Source organism: Phocoena sinus, chromosome X, assembly GCF_008692025.1.
Source record: "Phocoena sinus isolate mPhoSin1 chromosome X, mPhoSin1.pri, whole genome shotgun sequence".
NCBI lineage: Eukaryota > Metazoa > Chordata > Mammalia > Artiodactyla > Phocoenidae > Phocoena > Phocoena sinus.
Window position 1 is genome coordinate 60,473,196 of NC_045784.1, and position 23,642 is coordinate 60,496,837.

The 23,642-nt window shown below is 39.7% G+C and overlaps 1 protein-coding gene across 4 annotated transcripts in view; it reads right to left on the reverse strand.

Moving 5' to 3' along the window:
* TEX11 (testis expressed 11) overlaps positions 1-23,642 on the reverse strand; it is a 385,828-nt gene that overhangs the window by 37,704 nt on the left and 324,482 nt on the right. For all 4 annotated transcript variants that reach the window (XM_032620813.1, XM_032620814.1, XM_032620810.1 and 1 more), the window contains exons 26-27: positions 2,282-2,431; positions 910-1,018 (exon numbers count right to left, since the gene is read on the reverse strand). In XM_032620813.1, coding sequence (XP_032476704.1) covers positions 910-1,018; positions 2,282-2,431 — 259 coding nt within the window. The remainder of the gene's footprint in view (positions 1-909; positions 1,019-2,281; positions 2,432-23,642) is intronic.

Genomic DNA, 23,642 nt, shown 5'->3' on the forward strand with positions numbered 1-23,642 from the left:
TATGAGCTGGTTTAATCTACAGATACTTTAAAGCATCTCGTTACATCCTCAAATGCGGAAGGGAATTGGGATTTAAATTGGGAGTAATTCCAGGAGAACTCTCTCATGTCTCAGAAAAGGAAGACTGTAATGAAGTTTTCCAGAGAAAAATCACACAATATCTATTTTTCCCCCATGTCTAGGCATAGAGAACATAAAATCTTCAATAAATACTATTTTATATTATGTACAGCACTTATTGGTCCTTAAAGAAAGGTGCTTAGAAAAAAATATATCAGGCAAATGTAGCAAAATGTTAACATCTGTTAAATTTGAGTGGTGGATACACTCGTGTTTGTTATATTAATCTCTCTACTTTTCTGTATATTTGGCATATTCAGTAATGAACGAAAGAAAGGTACTTAATTAGTAATTTTATTATATATACAGGCTCACACAAAGAAGCAACTTTCTCCCTCTTTTCTCCTTTGGGAAAACCAGACTCCTTTACCTTGCCTTGGTCTATCACACAACTCTAAATGTGGAGCTATTCTGAGGGCTTTTTAGTCCAGGAGTTACAGGAGTGGCCCAATCATCTTTTGAGTCAATTGAGTATGATTGATGACTTATGGGACATTGACTATAGCACTTATGGCTATCAAAAACTAAGATTCGGGCTTCCCTGGTGGCGCAGTGGTTGAGAGTCCGCCTGCTGATGCAGGGGACACGGGTTCGTGCCCCGGTCCGGGAAGATCCCACATGCTGCGGAGCGGCTAGGCCCGCGAGCCATGGTCGCTGAGCCTGCGCGACCGGAGCCTGTGCTCCGCAGTGGGAGAGGCCACAACAGTGAGAGGCCCGTGTACCGCAAAGAAAAAAAAACAAAAACAAAAAAATAAAACTAGGATTCAGTGTTGAATTATATTTACTAACCTGTATCTCAAAACATCAACTGATTCTTTCTTTTTGTGGAGAAATAAAGCCTTTTTCAAGGCCTTTAGAGCAATAGAAGGATAGTGTGCAGGCATTTCCATTGCTAATGCTACAGGAAGGGAAGCAAAAAGATTGTGAATACCATAACCTCATCCATCACAGTTTTCATCCCACGTTACAACTGACTTTCTCTAATGAAACTGACCTGAGACAGATGAACAAAAACAAATAAGTAAACAAAGACAAAAACCCAAAAATGAATTTTATAAAATGATGAATCCATGGTGGCTTTCAGAGATAGCTTCTACTTTCTGGGCAGAGTAACATGGTAGGATCACCAGGTTATATTTTTTCTTCAGCAAACATCAACAGAGAACCTACTGTTTCTGTAAGCCTGCGCATAGTCATACAGGTGAAGCAATAATCTTAGGAACCAAAGTGAAGGAGGGGCACACTAAGAAGGAAACAGAAAGCAGATAAGTAAAAGGGTACTAATCAAAAACAGATTTATGCTAAATATACTGTTTCTGCCTAATATTAAAAACAGGAAACACTTGACATAAGAGTAAGTATCAGAGATAAAACCCCTAAAACTTCTAGACGCATTTACCAGGCCTCTAGAATTGGAGTTCCATTATACAAGGAACAGTGGTCACCATCACATGTCTATAAAGTATACGCCACCAGCTCCACGGGTCTAGAAATTCTGTCTTGGCAAGACAAGGAAAGGCAAATGTGACTCTTGTGCACTTGGGGCTACCTAATACCTTTATTAGCCACACACAGGCTCCTGAGGAGGGTGAAAGATATAAAGGGAACATAATGAGGCCATTTCTTGCAGTATATCCTCATAGAGGCTCTGAGCCCCCAAATACTACTTATAGCCCAATGACAAATTTGAGGTTGGCAATCGTGTTAAAAATATCACCAATATTTCTCTGTACGCTTTCATAAACGGCTAAGAGTGTATTACTTTTGATTAGTGAAGCAGCTGATTGTCTATTTCTAACTAGCTGAGCAAAACTAACTTTCTGAAGTTTGAGCTACCTCTATTGTGTAGTTATATTATTCGATTCTACACATAAAATAAATATGAGCCCCTATTATGGGCAATGCACTTTGCTAGGGTTTATAAGTACAACAAATACAAGTAATTATTACTCATGACCCTAAGGAGCCTAAAGAAAAAGATAAATGCACAAACGATTATAATACAAAATAGTTCGAGAATGCCATTAGAGAAGGAGAAACAAAGTGCTATGAGGATACATTGCTTCCCACCTGGAGGAAATAGAGAAGAGAGAGAAGAAAGAAAAAAGTAGTACGATTTAAATGGGTACCAGCCTTCTAAAATCATAAATACAGCTCTTACATGCGATTGTTTCCAATGTTTTACTTTCTAAATGAGGCAGTTCCCACACTGGTTCCAGGAAGCTGTCCAGTAATGGGTCATTCATTTTGGCTTTAACTTCAAACTCATACAGCAGAAGCAATGTCTCACATGGATCACTTGAGAAGTCCCCTAAGAAAGAGGCAAAAATGCAACATTCTCTGTGATTACATTTTGTCATTCTCTTCTATTCTAATCTCTCTTCTGGGGAGATTTTCCTATTGAGGAAAATTAATTTTACTTATAATTTGAAGGTTATCCCAGCTCCTGTAGACAGATCTTTTACATTTTAAAATCTATAAACTCACCAATACTTTCACACCCTGAAATGCATTCACTAGAGTTGTCTACATTTCCTGAAATTATTACGATGATATTCCTAAATAGCCTGGAAAAGTCTTGTTGCTATCTAATTCAAATATGTTTACCTGCCTTACTTTAATGACTGAGTTAACCAGAAAATACAGTGCAATATAAACCAACTGTGGTTTTATTTTAAACAAAGCAAGGGGAAGTTTCCAAACTGTTTCATTTAGTCAGTCAACAATATTTCTTGGTTATCGCCATGGGCAGAATCTTGTATCAGGTGGCATCTACCATACTATGTGAGATGGTTTCCAATCACCCTTGTTAGACTGAACGTTTTCAAAAGTTTGGAGGTATAGCATACATACAATAAACTGAGGGAAGTGCATTAATCTTAAACAGGGTGATGAATTTTTATATATGTTCAAACCCATATAACCACTACCCAGATCATGATATAGAACACTTCCAACACTCGTGCTCCTTTCCAGTCAATACCACCTTTGCAGAGTTAACAACTATTTTGACTTCTATCACTATTGATGTGCATTTTTTGTTATTGAACTTCAGTGATAGCATGTAGAACTATAATCAACTTTTGAATATTGACCTGTATACTGTGACTTGCTTAACTCATTTATTAGTTCACATAACTTTTTTGTAGAGTCTTTGGACTTTCTATATAGAGAATCATGTGTCCTCTGCAAATACAGATAGTTTTATTTGATCTTTTTCACTCTATATATGTCTTTTCCCACTCTTTCGCTTGCCTTATTGCATTGGTTAGGACCACCAGGATGATGATGACCAGGAGTGGTGAGAGTAGACATCCTTGACTTGTTTATGTCCTTAGAGGGAAAGCATTCAGTCTTTCATCATTAAAAATGACATTAGCTATAGGTTTCATTTTTGTGGATGGTCTTTATCAGCTTGAGGAACTTCCCTACTATTCCTGTTTAGCTGAGTTTCTATAATAAATGGATGTTGAGTCTTGTCACTTAATCTGTTGATATGGTGAATTAAATGATTGAGTTTACAATGCTGAACCCAGGATAAAACTTACTTGGTTATAATCTATTATCCTTTTCATGTTTTACTAGATTTTAAACTATGAATTCAATGGGTATAGGACAATTCAGGTTATCTATTTCTTTTTGTGCGAGCTTTGGTAGTTTGACTTTCAAGGAATTTGTCAATCTCATCTAACCCTTCAAATTAATGGGCATAAATTTCTTCAGAATATTCCCTTGTTATCTTTTTTTTAATGTCTGTAGCATCTGTAGTGATGTCTACACTATCATTCTTGATATTGTTAATTTGTGTCTTGATCTGCCTGGCTAGAGTTTTGTCAACTGCACTGATCTTTTCAAACAAAAACAACAATACAGCTTTTGGTTTCATCAATTTTATCTATTATTTTCTGTTTTAAATCTTATTGACTTCTGCTCTTATATTACTCCTTTCATTCTGCTTGATTTGGTTCAATTTGCTAATTTTTTCCCTAAGGTGGAGGCTTATTTAAGATCTTTCTTTTTCTAATAGAGGCATTTATTTCTACAAAGTTTTGTCTAAACACTGCTTTAGCTGTATCCTCCAAATTTTGTTTTGTTTTGTTTTGTTTTGTTTTTTTGTGGTACACGGGCCTCTCACTGTTGTGGCCTCTCCTGTTGTGAAGCACAGGCTCCGGACGCGCAGGCTCAGCGGCCATGGCTCACGGGCCCAGCCGCTCCGCGGCATGTGGGATCTTCCCGGACCGGGGCATGAACCCGTGTCCCCTGCATCGGCAGGCGGACTCTCAACCACTGCGCCACCAGGGAAGCCCCCTCCAAATTTTTATATGCTGTGTTTTCATTTACTTCCATTCAAACTATTTCTAATTTCCCTGCGAATTTCTCTTAAACCCATTTGATTATTTAAAAAGTATGTTTTTTAAACTGAAGTATAGTTGATTTACAATATTATATTAGTTTTGGGTATACAACATAGTGATTCAATATTTTTATAGCTTACACTCAGTTTAAAGTTATTACAAAACAATGGCTATATTTCACTGTACTGTACAATATATCCTTGTTGCTTATCTATTTTATACATAGTAGTTTGTATCTCTTAATCCCATACTCTTGTCCTGCCCCCTCCCCACTTCACTCTCCCCAGTGGCAACAACTAGTTTGTCCTCTGTATCTGTGAATCTGTTTCTGCTTTGTTATGTACATTGGTTTGTTTCATTTTTTAGATTCCACATATAAGGGATAACATAGAGTATTTGTCTTTCTCAGTCTTACTTATTTCACTAAGGGTAATATTCTCCAAGTCCATCCAAGTTGTTGCAAATGGCAGAATTTCATTCTTTTTTATGGCTGAGTAATATTCCATTTTATATATTACACCACATCTTCTTTACCCATTCATCTGTTGATAGACACTTAGGTTGCTTCCATATCTTTGCTATTGTAAATAATCCTGCTATGAACATTGGGGTACATATATCTTTTTGAATTATTGTCTTCTTTTTTTGTAGATATATACCCAGGAGGGAATTGCATGATCACATGGTAGTTCTATTTTTAGGTTTTTGAGGAACCTTATACTGTTTTCCATAGTGGCTGCACCAAATTACATTCCCACCAACATTGTACAAGGGTTCCCTTTTCTCCACATCCCCACCAACATTTGTTATTTGTAGACATTCTAACAGGTGTGAGATGATATCTCATTGTGGTTTTGATTTGCATTTCTCTAATGATTAGTGATGTTGAGCATCTTTTCATGTGCCTGTTAGCCATCTGTATGTCTTCTTGGGAAAAATGTCTATTTAGGACTTCTGCCCCCCCCCCCTTTTTTTTTCCGGTACATGGGCCTCCCACTGCTGAGGCCTCTCCCAACGCAGAGCACAGGCCCTGGATGTGCAGGCTCAGCAGCCATGACTCACAGGCCCAGCCGCTCCGCAGCATGCGGGATCCTCCCGGACCGGGGCACGAACCCACATCCCCTGCATCGGCAGGCGGACTCCCAACCACTGCGCCACCAGGGAAGCCCTTCTGCCCATTTTTAATTGGTTTGTTGGTTTTTTTCTTGATGCTGAGTTGTATGAGCTCTTTATATATTTTGGATATTAACCCCTTATTGATCATATCATTTGCAAATATTTTCTCCCATTCCATAGTTTGTCTCTTTGTTTTGTCAATGGTTTCCTTTGCTGTGCAAAAGTTTTTATGTTTAACTAGGTCCCATTTGTTTATTTTGCTGTAGGAGACAGATCTAAAAAATATTGCTATGACTTATGTCAAAGAGTGGTCTGCCTATGTTCTCTTCTAGAAGTTTTACGGTTTCAGGTCTTACATTTAGGTCTTTAATCCATTTTTAGTTTATTTTTGTGTATGGTGTGAGGAAATGTTCTAATCTCATTCTTTTACATGTGGCTGTACAGTTTTCCCAGCACCACTTATTGAAGAGACTGTCTTTTCTCCATTGTATATTCTTGCCTCCTTTGTCATAGATCAATTGACCGTAGGTACATGGGTTTATTTCTGGGTTCTCTATTCTGTTCCACTGATCTATGTGTCTATTTTTTTGCCAGTACCATGTTGTTTTCATTACAAATAAATGTGTTGTTTTGATTACAATAAATGTGTATTCTGGTGTTGTTGGGTAGAGCATTCTATAAATATCCATTAGATCAAGTTGGTTGATAGTGTCATTTATGTCTTCTATACACTTGTTGAGTATCAGTAGCTTTATAGTACAGTCTGAAGTCAGGGAGCATGATACCCCAGCTTTGTTCTTTTTTCTCAAGATTTCTTTGGCAGTTCGGGGTCTCTTGTGGTTCCATTAAAATTTTAGGATTATTTGTTCAAGTTCTGTGAAAAATGTCATGGGTTATTTTGATAAGGATTGCCTTAAATCTGTAGATCACTTTGGGTAGTATGGACATTTTAAACAATATTAATTCTCCCAATCCAAGAACATGGGATATCTTTCCATTTCTTTGTATCATTTTCAAATTCCTTCATCGATGTTTTACAGTTTTCAGAGTATAGGTCTTTCACCTCCTTGGTTAACTTTATTCCTAGGTATTTTATTCTTTTTGATGTGATTTTATTCACGATTGTTTTCTTGTTTTATCTTTCTGACAGTCCATTATTAGTGTATAGAAAAGCAACAGATTTCTATATATTAATCTTGTATCTTGCAACTTTACTGAATTCATTTATTAGTTCCAATACTTTTTTGGTGGAGACTTTAGGGTTTCTTATATATAGTATCATGTCATCTGGAAATAGAGTTTTATTTCTTCCCTTCCAATTTGGATGCACTTTATTTCTTTGTCTTGTCTGATTGCAGTGGCTAGAACTTCCATTGCTATGTTAAATATAAGTAGCAAGAGAGGGCATCCTTGTCTTCTTCCTGATCTTAGAGTAAAGAGTTTCAGTATTTCACCATTGAGTATGATGGTACCTGTGAGTTCATCATAAATGGCCTTTAAATATGTTGATATATGTTCCCTCTATATCAACTAGAAGTATGTTGTTTAATTTCCAAATATATATTTGGAAAAATATAACTGTAAAATATATTTTACATATATTTTATAGATTTATCATTTAACTCCATTATAGTAAGAGAAAATACTTTGCATGATTTCAATACTTTTAACTCTTTTCAGGTTTGTTTTATGGTTCAGAATATGGCCTATGTTGAATGATCCACGTGCATTTGAAAATAAATGTGTATTCTGGTGGTGTTGGGTAGAGCATTTTATAAATGTCAATGAGATCAAGTTGGTTGATAGTGTTAGTTATGTCTTTTATATCCTTGTTGAGTTATCTGTTGACTTATTCTATATTGACTCCTGTATTGGAGTCTCTCTCCAACCATAGGGTGGATTTGTCTATTCCTCCTTTCAGTTCTATCAGTTTTTGTTTCATGTATTTTTTTTTTTTTAATTAATTAATTTATTTATTTATTTACTTTTGGCTGCGTTGGGTCTCCATTGCTGCACGCAGGCTCTCTCTAGCTGCGGCGAGTGGGGACCACTCTTTGCCGCGGTGCGCGGGCTTCTCATTGCGGTGGCCTCTCCCGTTGTGGAGCACAGGCTCCAGGTGCGCAGGCTTCTGTAGTTGTGGTGCGTGGGCTCAGCAGCTGTGCCTCATGGGCTCTAGAGCACAGGCTCAATAGTTGTGGCGCATGGGCTTAGTTGCTTCGCAGCACGTGGGATCTTCCTGGACCAGGGATCGAACCCGTGTCCCCTGCATTGGCAGGCGGACTCTCAACCACTGTGCCACCAGGGAAGTCCCTGTTTCATGTATTTTGAAGCTCTGTTTTTTGGTACATTACAAATTTAGGATAGTTATGTTGTCACGTTTAATTGACCACTTTTTCATTATATCTCTCTTTATCCTTAGTAATATTCCTTGCTTTAAAGTGTCTTCTCTGATAATATAGCCATTCCAGCTTTCTTTGGATTAGTGTTTGCATAGTGTACCTTTTTCAATTCCTTTTATTTTTAACCTACCTATGTATTCATATATAAGTGGGTTTCTTATAGACAGCATGTAGTTTTGGGTGTTGATTTTTTAGCCAATCTGACATTCTTTATTTCTTTTCTTGATCTTTTAATTGGTGTGTTTAGACCAGGGCTGAGCAAACTACAATCTATGGGCTGGCCGCCTGTTTGGCAATAAAGTTTTCTGGGAACCCAGTCATGTTCATTTGTTTAAATATTATCTATGTCTATTTTCCTGCCTATAATGGCAGAGTGGAGTAGTTGTGTCTGAGACCCTACGGCCTGTTAGCTGAAAATATTTACTATTGGGTCTTTAAGAAACATGTCCTGACCTCTGATTTAGACAATTTATATTTAATGCAATTACTGATATAGTTGGGTGTTCTTGAACTTTATTAAATTGAATTATACTTAGAACAATTAGAAGATCAAGAAGGAAACATGTCTTGAAAAACACTATAAGCCAACTAGAACTACCAGACCTTTAGAGAACACTCAACAGCAGCAGAATAGACATTCTTCTCAAATGCATATAGAATATTCTCTAGAATTAATGATATGCTAGGTCATAAAACAAACCTTCATAAATTTCAAAATATAAAATGATACAATGTATGTTCTGTGACCACAGTGGAATGAAATTAGAATAAGAAAAAAGAAATTGGGAAACTCACAAATATACTGAAAGTAAACAAGACACTTTTAAACAACCAATGGGTGAAAAAACAAATCAAGAGAAATTAGAAAATATTTTGAAAATGAATGAAAATGAAGACACAATATAATAAAACTAATGGGATGCAGCTAAAGTGCTTAGATGTAAAATTATATTCATAAACATATAATTATATTGGTAAACATATACACATATAATTAATTATATCTTTACAGAAAATATGCTGTACACCTTAAACTTATATAGTGCTGTATGTTAATTATACCTCAATAAACCTGGAAAAAAATAAAATAAAATGAAACTTAAAAAAAAGAAGGAAAAATTGATTTCAAATCAATAATATAACCCTCCACATTAGTTAAGAGCAAACTAAACCCAAAGAAGTAGAAGATAGAGAATAATAAAGATTGGAGTGGAAATGAATGAGAGAATAGGAAAACAATAGAGAAAATTAATGAAACCAGAAGCTGATTCTTTAAAAAGACAAACAAAATTGACAAAACTTTAGCTAGATTGACTAAGAAAAAAAGGAGAGAAGCCTCATTGCTAGAATCAGAAATAAAAAAAGAGACATCATTACCAACCTTAGAGAAATAAAAAGGATTACAAAGGAATGCAATGAAAAATGTATGCCAAGGGTCTTCCCTGGTGGCGCAGTGGTTGAGAGTCCGCCTGCCGGTGCAGGGGACGCGGGTTCGTGCCCCGGTCTGGGAGGATCCCACATGCTGCGGAGCGGCTGGGCCCATGAGCCATGGCCGCTGGGCCTGCGTGTCCGGAGCCTGTGCTCCGCAATGGGAGAGGCCACAACAGTAAGAGGCCCGCGTACAGCAAAAAAAAGAAAAAAAAAAAAGAAAAAAAAATGTATGCCAATAAATTGGACAATCTGGATAAAATGAACAATTTCCTAGAAAGACAAACTACTGAAACTGACTCAAGAAGAAACAGACAATCTGTATAGTTGTATAATGAAGGAAGATATTGAATTAGTAATTTAAAAAACTACAGGGACTTCCCTAGTGGTCCAGTGGGTAAGACTCCACACTCCCAATGCAGGGGGCCTGGGTTTGATCCCTGGTTGGGGAACTAGATCACACACACATGCTGCAACTAAGAGTTCGCATGCCACAATGAAGAAGTCTGCATGCCACAACTAAAGATTCTGCATGCCACAAGTAAAAGATCCCACATGCCACAACTAAGACCCGGCACAGCCAAAATAAATAAATATTTCTTTAAAAACTACAGAAAAAGAAAAGTCCAGGCCTATACAGCTTCACCACAGGATTGGAGCAAATGTTTAAAGAATCATTAATACTAAGTATTTACTAATTCTTTCAAAAATGGAAAGGGATGGAACATTTCAAACTTATGCTATAAGGCCAGGATTACTATGATACCAAAACCAGACAAAGATATCACAATAAAGAAAATTAGACAAATGTCTCTTATGAATATAGACACAAAAATACCCAACAAAATACTAGTATTCTGCATCTAGAAACATAAAAGAATTATACGATGTGATCAAGTGGGATTTTTCCCAGGAATTTAAGGTTGCTTTAACAAGTGAAAACCAATTAACATAATATACCATATCAACAAAACAGAGACTACATGATGATCTCAATAGAGGTGGAAAGCATTTTACAGAATCCAATAAACCTGATAAAACACTGTCATGATAAAAACAATTAACAAACTAGGAGTGGAAGGGAACTTCCTCAACCAGATAAAGGGCATCTATGAAAAACACACAGCTAAAAACATACTTAATGGTAAAAGACTGGATTCTTTCCCTCTAAGATGAAGAAAGAGACACGTATGCCCACCCCTACCATTGCTATTCAACACTGTACTGTAAGTTCTACCTAAAGAAATTAGGCAAGAAAAACAAATAATAAACATCAAGACTGGAAAAGAAGTAGTGAAACTATTAATACACAATGTGATCTTGTAAATAAAATTCCTAGGGATTCCAGTAAAATACCATTAGAACTAATAAAGAAGTTTAATAATATTAATGTACAAAAATCAATTCTATTTCTATACAATAGCCATGAACAAAATGAGAATAAGATTAAGAAAACAATTCCATTTATAATACCATCAAAAATAAACTATTTAGGATTAAATTAAAGAAGTGCAGGACTTGTACACTGAAAACTTTAAAACATCATTGAAAGAAATTAAGGAAGATGTAAATAAATGGAAAAATATTCCATGTTCATGGATTAGAACGCTTGACATTGTTAAAATAGCAATACCCCTCAAAATGATCTATATATTCAACAGAATCCCTACCAGAATCCCAGCTGGCTTTTTTCTTTTTTCAGAAACTAACAGGCTGATCCTAAAATTCATGTGGAAATTCAAGGGATCCAGAATAGCCAAAACAATCTTGAAAAAGAAGAGTGCACACACACACACAAAAAAAAGAAGAAGAAGAAAAAGAACACATTTGGAGACTAACATTTCCTGAAATAAAACCATGTGTCTATGGTCAACAATTTTCCACAAGGAGACAAAGACCATCCAATGGGGAAACAATAACTTCTTTTCTTTTCTTTTTGGCTGTACCGCATGGCTTTCAGGATCTTAGTTCCCTGACCAGGGATTAAACCCGCAACCTCAGAAGTGAAAGCACAGAGTTCCAACCAATGGACCACCACGGAATTCCCAAGAATAGCTTTTTCCAAAAAATGGATCTGTATAGCCACATGGAAAATAATGAAACTGGACCCTACTTCATACCACATACAAAAGTTAACTCAAAATGGATCAAAGACCTACATGTAAGAACTAAAACTATAAAACTCTTTAGAAGAAAACATAGGAGTAAACCTTTATGACTTTGGATTGGCAGTTATTAGATATGATACCAGAAGCAGGAACAAGAAAAGAAAAATAGATAAATTGTACCTCATAAAAGTTAAAAAAAAAAAGTGCTTCAAAGGATGCAACTGAGAAAAGGAAAAAACCCAAAGAATGGGAGAAAATATTTCCAAGTCATATATCTGACCTGCATCTAGAATATATAAAGGACTCTTATGACTTAATAATTTAAAAAACAATTAACAATTGGGCAAACGACCTAAACAGACATTCCTCCAAAAAATACGTACAAATCGCCAATAGGCATTATGAAAAAATGCTCAATACCATTAGTTGTCAAGAAAATCAGTCATTGGGACTTCCTTGCTGGTGCAGTGGTTAAGAATGCACCTGCCAATGCAGGGAACAGGGGTTTGAGCCCTGCTCCGGGAAGATCCCACATGCCACAGAGCAACTCAGCCCGTGCACCACAACTACTGAGCCTGTGCTCTAGAGCTCCCGAGCCATAACTACTGAAGCCCTAGTGTCTAGAGCCCGTGCTCTGCAACAAGAGAAGCCACCACAATGAGAAGCCCACACACCGCAACGAACAGTAGCCCTCGTGTGCCACAAGTACAGAAAGCCCACGTGCAGCAACGAAGACCCAACACGGCCAAAAATAAATAATAAAAAAATTAATTAAAAAAAAGAAAATCAGTCATCAGGAAATCAAAACCACAATGGGATATCACTCTACACTCAGAAGGATGGCTAGAATCAAAAAGTCAGATAATACAAGTGTTGGCAAGCTGGTGGTGAAATCAGAAGCCTTATACACTACTGGTGACAATATAAAATGGTGCAGCCACTTAGGAAAATGGTCTGGCAGGTCCTCAAACAATTAAACAGAGTCACGGAGAGGGGAGCTTAAAGATGGTGGAAGAGTAAGACGTGGAGATCACCTTACTCCCCACAAATACATCAGAAATACATCTACATGTGGAACAACTCCTACAGAACACCTACTGAATGCTGGCAGAAGACCTCAGACCTACAAAAGGCAAGAAACCCCCCCACGTACTTGGGTAGGGCAAAACAAAAAAGAAAAAACAGAGACAAAAGGATACAGATGGTACCTGCACCAGTAGGAGGGAGCTGTGACGGAGGAAAAGGTTCCACACACTAGGAAGCCCCTGTGCGGGTAGAGACAGGGGAGTGGACACGGGGGTGGGGGCGAACTTTGGAGGCACGGAAGAGAGCACAGCAACAGGGGTGCGGAGGGCAAAGTGGAGGGATTCCCGCACAGAGGATCAGTGCTGACCAGCACTCACCAGCCCGAGAGACTTGTCTGCTCACCCGCCAGAACCGGTGGGGGCTGGGAGCTGAGGCTCCGGCTTTGGTTGGATCCCAGGGAAAAGACTGAAGTTGGCTGCGGGAACACAGCCTGAAGGGGGCTAGTGCGCCACGGCTATCCGGGAGGGAGTCCGGGAAAAAGTCTGGAGCTGCCGTAGAGGCAAGAGACTTTTCCTTGCCTCTTTGTTTCCTGGTGCGCAAGGAGAGGGGATTAAGAGTGCCGCTTAAAGGAGCTCCAGAGACGGGCACCAGCCGCAGCTATCAGCACGGACCCCAGATACGGGCATGAGATGCTGAGGCTGCTGCTGCTGCCACCAAGAAGCCTGTGTGTAAGCACAGGTCACTATCCACACCTCCCCTCCCAGGAGCCTGTGCAGCCTGCCACTGCCAGGGTCCCGTGATCCAGGGACAAAGTACCCAGGAGAACACACGGTGCCTCAGGCTGGTTCAACATCACACAGGCCTCTGCCGCCGCAGGCTTGCCCCAAACTCCGTACCCCTCCCTCCCCCAAGCCTGAGTAAGCCAGAGCCCCAGAATAAGCTGCTGCTTTAACCCTGTCCTGTCTGAAAAAAGAACAGACGCCCTCAGGAGGCCTACACGAAGAGGCGGGTCCAAGTCCAAAGATGAACCCCAGGAGTTGTGTGAACAAAGAAGACAAAGGGAAATTTCTCCCAGCAGCCTCAGGAGCAGCGGATTAAATCTCCGCAATCAAACTGATGTACCCTGCATCTGTGGAATACCTGAATAGACAACGAATCATCCCAAATTGAGGAGGTGGACTCTGGGAGCAATGATATACATATATTATTCCCTTTTTCTCTTTTTGTGAGTGCGTATATGTATGCTTCTGTGTGTGTTTTGTCAGTATAGCTTTGCTTTTACCATCTGTCCTAGGGTTCTGTCTGTATTTTATTTTTATTATAGGTTTTTAAACTTTTTTATGTTATTATTATTATATTTCTGCGGTACGAGGGCCTCTCACTGTTGTGGCCTCTCCCGTTGTGGAGCACAAGCTCTGGACACACAGGCTCAGCAGCCACGGCTCACGTGCCTAGCCGCTCCACGGCATGTGGGATCTTCCTGGACCGGGAAACGAACCCGTGTCCCCTGCATCGGCAGGAGAATGCTCAACCACTGCGCCACCAGGGAAGCCCCTTTATTATAGTTTTTAGCACTCTTATCATTGGTGGATTTGCTTTTTGGTTTGGTTGCTCTCTTCTTTATTTCTTCTTTTTAAAAAAATTTATTAATTTTTTAAAATAATTGTTTTAATAATTATTCTTTAATAACTTTATTTTCCTTTATAATTTTACCTTCTTCTTTCTTTCTTCCCCTTTTTTCCCTTTTATTCTGAGCCATGTGGATGACAGGCTCTTGGTGCTCCAGCCAGGCATCAGGGCTGTGCCTCTGAGGTGGGAGAGCCAAGTTCAGTACACTGCTCCACAAGAGACCTCCTAGCTCCATGTAAAATCAAACGGCAAAAATATCCCAGAGATCTCCATCTCAGCGCCAAGACCCAGCTCCACTCAACGACCAGCAAGCCCTATGCCAAACAACTAGCAAGACATGAACACAACCCCATCCATTAGCAAAGAGGATGCCTAAAACCATAATAAGGCCACAGACACTCCAAAACACACCAGCAGACATGGACCTGCCCATCAGAAGGACAAGATCCAGTGTCATCCACCAGAACACAGGAACTAGTCCCCTCCACCAGGAAGCCTACACAACGCACTGAACCAAGCTTAGGCACTGGGGATGGACACCAAAAACAACAGGAACTACAAACCTGTAGCCTGTGAAAAGGAGACCCCAATCACTGTTAAGTTAAGCAAAATGAGAAGACAAAGAACCACACAGCAGATGAAGGAGCAATGCAAAAACTCACCAGACCTGAAAACGGAAGAGGAAATAGGCAGTCTAACTGAAAAAGAATTCAGAATAATGAGAGTAAAGATGATCCAAAATCATGGAAATAGAATGGAGAAAATACAAAAAACCTTTAACAAGGACATAGAAGAACTAAAGAACAAACAAACAGTGACGAACAAAATAATAAATGAAATTAAAACTGCTCTAGAAGGGATCAGTAGCAGAATAACTGAAGCAAAAGAATGGAAAACTGACCTGGAAGATAAAATAGTGGAAAAAACTACTGCAGAACAGAATTAAGAAAAAAGAATTAAAAAAATTGAGGACAGTCTCAGAGACCTCTGGGACAACATTAAATGCACCAACATTCGAATTACAGGGGTCCCAGAAGAGAAAAAGAAAGGGACTGAGAAAATATTTGAAGAGATAATAGTTGAAAACTTCCCTAATATGGGAAAGGAAATAGTTAATCAAGTCCAGAAAGCAGAGAGAGTCCCATACAGGATAATTCCAAAGAGAAACACACCAAGACACATATTAATCAAGCTATCAAAAATTAAATACAAAGAACAAATATTAAAATTAGCAAGGGGAAAACAACACATAACACGTAAGGAAATCCCCGTAAGGTTAACAGCTGATCTTTCAGCAGAAACTCTGCAAGACAGATGGGAGTGGCAGGATATATTTAAAGTGATGAAGCGCAAAAACCTATAACCAAGATTACTCTACCCAGCAAGGATCTCATTCAGATTTGACGGAGAAATTAGAACCTTTACAGACAAGCAAAAGCTAAGAGAATTCAGCACCACCAAACCAGCTATAAAACAAATGATAAAGGAATTTCTCTCAGCAGGAAACACAAGAGAAGGAAAAGACCTACAATAACAAACCCAAAACAATTAAGAAAATGGTAATAGGAACATACATATCGATAATTACCTTACATGTAAATGGATTAAATGCTCCAAGGAAAAGACACAGACTGGCTGAATGGATACAAAAACAAGACCCGTATATATGCTGTCTACAAGAGACCCACTTCAGACCTAGGGACACATACAGACAGAAAGTGAGGGGATGGAAAAAGATATTCCATGCAAATGGAAATCAAAAGAAAGCTGGAGTAGCAATTCTCATATCAGACAAAATAGACTTTAAAAGAAAGATTATTACAAGAGACAAAGAAGGACACTACATAATGATCAAGGGATCAATCCAAGAAGAAGATATAACAATTATAAATATTTATGTACCCAACATAGGAGCAACTCAATAAATAAGGCAAATACTAACAGCCATAAAAGGGGAAATCGACAGTAACAAAACCATAGTAGGGGACTTTAACACCCCACTTTCACCAATGCACAGATCATCCAAAATGAAAACACATAAGGAAACACAAGCTTTAAATGATACATTAAACAAGATGGACTTAATCGATATTTATAGGACATTCCATCCAAAAACAACAGAATACACATTCTTCTCAAGGGCTCACGGAACATTCTCCAGGACAGATCATATCTTGGGTCATAAATCAAGCGTTGGTAAATTTAAGAAAACTGAAATCGTATCACGTATCTTTTCTGACCACAACACTATGAGACTAGATATCAATTACAGGAAAAAAATCTGTAAAAAATACTAACACATGGAGGCTAAACAATACACTACTTAATAACCAAGAGATCACTGAAGAAATCAAAGAGGAAATCAAGAAATACCTAGAAACACATGACAATGAAAACACGACGACCCAAAACCTATGGGATGCAGCAAAAGCAGTACTAAGAGGGAAGTTTATAGCAATACAATCCTACCTTAAGAAACAAGAAACATCTGAAATAAACAACCTAACCTTACACCTAAAGCAGTTACAGAAAGAAGAACAAAAATCCCCAAAGTTAGCAGAAGGAAATAAATCATAAAGACGAGATCAGAAATAAATGAAAAAGAAATGAAGGAAACAATAGCAAAGATCAATAAAACTAAAAGGTGGTTCTTTGACATGATAAACAAAATTGATAAACCATTAGCCAGACCCATCAAGAAAAAAATCGAGAAGACTGAAATCAACAGAATTTGAAATGAAAAAGGAGAAGCAACAAATGACACTGCAGAAATACGAAGGGTCACGAGAGATTACTACAAGCAACTCTATGCCAACAAAATGGACAACCTGGAAAAAATGGGCAAATTCTTAGAAATGCACCACCTTCCGAGACAGAACCAGGAAGAAACAGAAAATATGAACAGACCAATCACAAGCACTGAAATTGAAACTGTGATTAAAAATATTCCAACAAACAAAAGCCCAGGACCAGATGGCTTCACAGGCAAATTGTATCAAACATTTAGAGAAGAGCTAACCTCTATCCTTCTCAAACTCTTCCAAAATATAGCAGAGGTGGGAACACTCCCAAACTCATTCTACGAGGCCACCATCACCCTGATACCAAAACCAAAGATGTCACAAAGAAAGAAAACTACAGGCCAATATCACTGATAAACACAGATGCAAAAACCCACAACAAAATACTAGCAAACAGAATCCAACAGCCAGCACATTAAAAGGATCATACACCATGATCGAGTGGTAATCATACCAGGAACGCAGGGATTCTTCAATATTCGCAAATCAATCAATGTGATACACCATATTAACAAACTGAAGGACAAAAACCATATGATCATCACAATAGGTGCAGAGAAAGCTTTTGACAAAATTCAACACCTATTTATGATAAAAAAAAAAAACCCCAGAAAGTAGGCATAGAGGGAACTTTCCTCCACATAACAAAGGCCATATATGACAAACCCACAGCCAACATCGTCCTCAATGGTGAAAAACTGAAACCATTTTCACTAAGATCACGAACAACAAGGTTGCCCACTCGCACCACTATTATTCAACATAGATTTGGAAGTTTTAGCCACAGCAATCAGAGAAGAAAAAGAAATAAAAGGAATCCAAATGGGAAAAGAAGAAGTAAAGCTGTCATTGTTTGTAGATGACAATTGTTTGTAGATGTAGATGAAATACACAGAGAATCCTAAAGATGCTACCAGAAGACTACTAGAACTAATCAATGAATCTGGTAAAGCAGCAGAGTACAAAAGTAATGCAGAGAAATCTCTTGCATTCCTATACACTAATGATGAAAAATCTGAAAGTGAAATTAAGAAAACACTCCCATTTCTCATTGCAATGAAGAGAATAAAATATCTCGGAATAAACCTACCTAAGGAGACAAAAGACCTGTATGCAGAAAAGTATAGGACACTGATGAAAGAAATTAAAGATGATACAAATACATGGAGAAATATACATGTTTTGGATGGGAAGAATCAACATCGTGAAAATGACTCTACTACCCAAAGCAATCTACAGATTCCATGCAATCCCTAGCAAACTACCACTGGCATTTTTCACAGAACTAGAACAAAAAATCTCACAATTTGTATGGAAACACAAAAGACCCCGAATAGCCAAAGCAATTTGGAGAACGAAAAACGGAGCTGGAGGAATCAGGCTCCCTGACTTCAGACTATACTACAAAGCTACAGTAACCAAGACAGTATAGTACTGGCACAAAAACAGAAAGATAGATCAATGGAACAGGATAGAAAGCCCAGAGATAAACCCATGCACATATGGTCACCTTATCTTTGATAAAGGAGGCAGGAATGTACAGTGGAGAAAGGACAGCCTCTTCAGTAAGTGGTGCTAGGGAAACTGGACAGGTACATGTAAATGTTTGAGATTAGATCACTCCCTAACACCATACACAAAAATAAGCTCAAAATGGATTAAAGACTTAAATGTAAGGCCAGAAACTATCAAACTCTTAGAGGAAAACATAGGCAGAACACTCTATTACATAAATCACAGCAAGATCCTTTTTGACCCACCTCCTAGAGAAATGGAAATAAAACGAAAATAAACAAATGGGACCTAATGAAACTTAAAAGCTTTTGCACAGTAAAGGAAACCATAAATAAGACGAAAAGACAACCCTCAGAATGGGAGAACATATTTGCAAATGAAGCAACTGACAGAGGATTAATCTCCAAAATTTACAGGCAGCTCATGGAGCTCAGTATCAAAAAAACCAAACAACCCAACCCAAAAATGGGCAGAAGACCTAAACAGACATTTCTCCACAGAAGATATACAGATTGCCAACAGACACATGAAAGAATGCTCAGAATCATTAATCATTAGAGAAATGCAAATCAAAACTACAATGAGATATCATGTCACACTGGTCAGAATGGCCATCATCAAAAAATCTACAAACAATAAATGCTGGAGACGGTGTGGAGAAAAGGGAACCCTCCTGCACTGTTGGTGGGAATGTAAATTGATACAGCCACTATGGAGAACAGTATGGAAATTGGTTAAAAAACTAAAAATAGAACTACCATATGACCCAGCAATCCCACTACTGCGCATATACCCTAAGAAAACCATAATTCAAAAAGAGTCATGTACCAAAATGTTCACTGCAGCTCTATTTACAATAGCCAGGACATGGAAGCACCCTAAGTGTCCATTGACAGATGAATGGATAAAGAAGTGGCACATACATACAATGGAATATTACTCAGCCCTAAAAAGAAATGAAATTGAGCTATTTGTAATGAGGTGGATAGACCTAGAGTCTGTCATACAGAGTGAAGTAAGTCAGAAAGAGAAAGACAAATACCGTATGCTAACACATATATATGGAATTTAAGAAAAAAAATGTCATGAAGAACCTAGGGGTAAGATAGGAATAAAGACACAGACCTACTGGAGAACGGACTTGAGGATATGGGGAGGGGGAAGGGTGAGCTGTGACAAAGCGAGAGAGAGGCATGGACACATATACACTACCAAACGTAAGGTAGATAGCTAGTGGGAAGCAGCCGCACAGCACAGGGAGATCAGCTCGGTGCTTTGTGACCACCTAGAGGGGTGGGATAGGGAGGGTGGGAGGGAGGGAGACGCAAGAGGGAAGAGATATGGGAACATATGTATATGTATAACTGATTCACTTTGTTATAAAGCAGAAACTAACACACCATTGTAAAGCAATTATACGCCAATAAAGATGTTAAAAAAAACAATTTAGTAGATGCTGCTTCTGTAAACTAAATTAAAATATTTTAAAATCATATGGGGGGACCTTGAAGATGGCGGAAGAGTAAGACGCGGAGATCGCCTTCCTCCCCACGGATACACCAGAAATACATCCACACGTGGAACTCCTACAGAACTCCTACTGAAGGCTGGCAGAAGACCTCAGACCTCCCAAAAGGCAAGAAACTCCCCACGTAACTGGGTAGGGCAAAAGAAAAAACAGAGACAAAAGAATAAGGACGGCACCTGCACCAGTGGGAGGGAGCTGTGAAGGAGGAAAAGTTTCCACACACTAGGAAGCCCCTCCGCGGGCGGAGACTGCGGGAGGCAGAGGGGGGAGTTTCGGGACCGCGGAGTAGTGCACAGCGACGGGTGCGGAGGGCAAAGCGGGGAGATTCCTGCACAGACGATCGGTGCTGACCGGCACTCACCAGCCCGAGTGGCTTGTCTGCTCACCCGCCGGGGCGGGCGGGGCTGCGAGCTGAGGCTCGGGTTTTGGTTTTGGACGGAGCTCAGGGAGAGGACTGGGGTTGGCGGCTTGAACATAGCCTGAAGGGGTTAGTGCACCACGACTAGCCGGGAGGGAGTTCGGGGAAAAGCCTGCACCGGCCGAAGAGGCAAGAGACTTTTTCTTCCCTCTTTGTTTCCTGGTGCGCGAGGAGAGGGGTTTAAGAGCGCTGCTTAAAGGAACTCCAGAGACGGGCGCGAGCCGCGGCTAAAAGCGCGAACCCCAGAGACGGGCGCGAGCCGCGGCTGAGGGCGCGAGCCCCCGAGACGGGCGCGAGCCGCGGCTGAAAGCGCAAACCCCAGAGACGGGCGCGAACCGCGGCTAAAACCGCGGACCCCAGAGACGGGCGGGAGACGCTAAGGCTGCTGCTGCCGCCACCAAGGGGCCTGTGTGCGAGCACAGGTCACTCTCCACACCCCTCTTCCGCGGAGCCTGTGCAGCCCGCCACTGCCAGGTTCCCGGGATCCGGGGACAACTTCCCCGGGAGTACGCACGGCGGGTCTCAGGCTGGTGCAACATCACGCCGGCCTCTGCCGCAACGTCACGCTGCCTCTGCAGCCGCAGGCCCGCCCCGCACGTAGTGCCCCTCCTACCCCCATCCCCCAACCCCCGGCCTGAGTGAGCCGGAGGCCCCGAATCAGAGGCTCCTTTAACCCCGTCCTGTCTGAGCGAAAAAACAGACGCCCTCCAGCGACCTACACGCAGATGCAAGGCCAAATCCAAAGCTGAGCTCCTGTGAGCTGTGAGAACAAAGAAGAGAAAGGGAAATCTCTCCCAGCAGCCACAGAAGCAGCGGATTAAAGCTCCACAATCAACTTGATATACCCTGCATCTGTGGAATACCTGAATAGACAAGGAATGATCCCAAATTGAAGAGGTGGAATTTAGGAGCGAGATCTATGATTTTTTCCCTTTTCCTCTTTTTGTGAATGTGTACGTGTATGCTTCTGTGTGAGATCCTGTCTGTATACTCTTGCTTCCACCATTTGTCCTAGGGCTCTATCCGTCCATGACTTTTTTTTAAAAATTCTTTTTCTTAATAATTAAGTTTAATTGTAATAACTTTATTATACTTTACCTTCGTTCTTTCTTTCTTTCCTTCCTTCCTTCCCTCCTTTAGACAACGAATCACCCCAAATTGAGGAGGTGGTCTCAGGGAGCAGGATTTATGATTTTTCCCCCTTTACCTCTTTTTGTGAAGGTGTATGTGTATGCTTCTGTGTAAGATTTTCTCTGTATAGCTTTGCTTCCAACATTTGTCCTAAGGTTCTATCAGTCCCTTTTTTTTTTTTTTCTAAATATTTTTTAATTCAATAACTATATTATACTTTATTTTATTTTTACTGTATCATCTTTCTTTCTGTCTTTTTTCCTTCTTTCCCTCCTTCCTTCCTTCCTCCCTCCCTCCCTCCCTCCCTCCTTTCCTTCTTTGCTTCTTTCTTCCTTCCTTCCTTTCCTCCTTTCCTTCTTTCTTTACTCATACTTCTACTAATTCTCCCTACTTTTTCTCCCTTTTATTCTGAGCTGTGTGGATGAAAGGCTCTTGGTGCTCCAGCCAGGAGTCAAGGCTCTGCCTCTGAGGTAGGAGAGCCAACTTCAGGACACTGGTCAACAAGAGACCTCCCAGCTCCACATAATATTAAACGGTGGAAATATCCCAGAGACCTCCATCTTAACACCAGCACCCAGCTTCACTCAACGACCAGCAAGCCACAGTGCTGGACAACCTATGCCAAACAACTAGCAAAACAGGAACACAACCCCACCCATTAGCAGAGAGGCTGCCTAAAATCATAATAAGGCCACAGACACCCCAAAACACACCACCAGACGTGAACCTGCCCACTAGAGAGACAAGATCCAGCCTCATCCAGCACAACACAGGCACTAGTCCCCTCCACCAGGAAGCCTACACAACCCACTGAAACAACCTTAGCCACTGGAGACAGACATCAAAAACAACGGGAACTACGAAAGTGCAGCCTGCAAAAAGGAGACCCCAAACACAGTAAGATAAGCAAAATGAGAAGACAGAAAAACACACAGCAGATGAAGGAGCAAGATAAAAACCCACCAGACCTAACAAATGAAGAGGAAATAGGCAATCTACCTGAAAGAGAATTCAGAATAATGATAGTAAGGATGATCCGAAATCTTGGAAGTAGAATGGACAAAATGCAAGAAACAGTTAACAAGGACCTACAAGAACTAAAGATGAAACAAGCAACGATGAACAATGCAATAAATGAAATTAAAATCACTCTAGATAGGATCAATAGCAGAATAACTGAGGCAGAAGAACGGATAAGTGACCTGGAAGATAAAGTAGTGGAAATAACTACTGCAGAGCAGAATAAAGAAAAAAGAATGAAAAGAACTGAGGACAGTCTCAGAGACCTCTGGGACAACATGAAATGCACCAACATTCGAATTATAGGGGTTCCAGAAGAAGAAGAAAGAAAGAAAGGGACAGAAAATATTTGAAGAGATTATAGTTGAAAACTTCCCTAATATGGGAAAGGAAATAGTTAATCAAGTCCAGGAAGCACAGAGGGTCCCATACAGGATAAATACAAGGAGAAACACGCCAAGACACATATTAATCAAACTGTCAAAAATTAAATACAAAGAAAGCATATTAAAAGCAGCAAGGGAAAAACAACAAATAACACACAAGGGAATCCCCATAAGGTTAACAGCTGATCTCTCAGCAGAAACCCTACAAGCCAGAAGGGAGTGGCAGGACATACTGAAAGTGATGAAGGAGAATAGCCTGCAACCAAGACTACTCTACCCAGCAAGGATCTCATTCAGATTTGATGGAGAAATTAAAACCTTTACAGACAAGCAAAAGCTGAGAGAGTTCAGCACCACCAAACCAGCTTTACAACAAATGCTAAAGGAACTTCTTTAGACACGAAACACAAGAGAAGGAAATGACCTATAGTAGCGAACCCAAAACAATATATAAAATGGAAATAGGAACATACATATCGATAATTACCTTAAATGTAAATGGACTAAATGCTCCCACCAAAAGACACAGATTGGCTGAATGGATACAAAAACAAGACCCTTATATATGCTGTCTACAAGAGACCCACTTCAGAACTAGAGACACATACAGACTGAAAGTAAGGGGATGGAAAAAGATATTCCATGCAAATGGAAACCAAAAG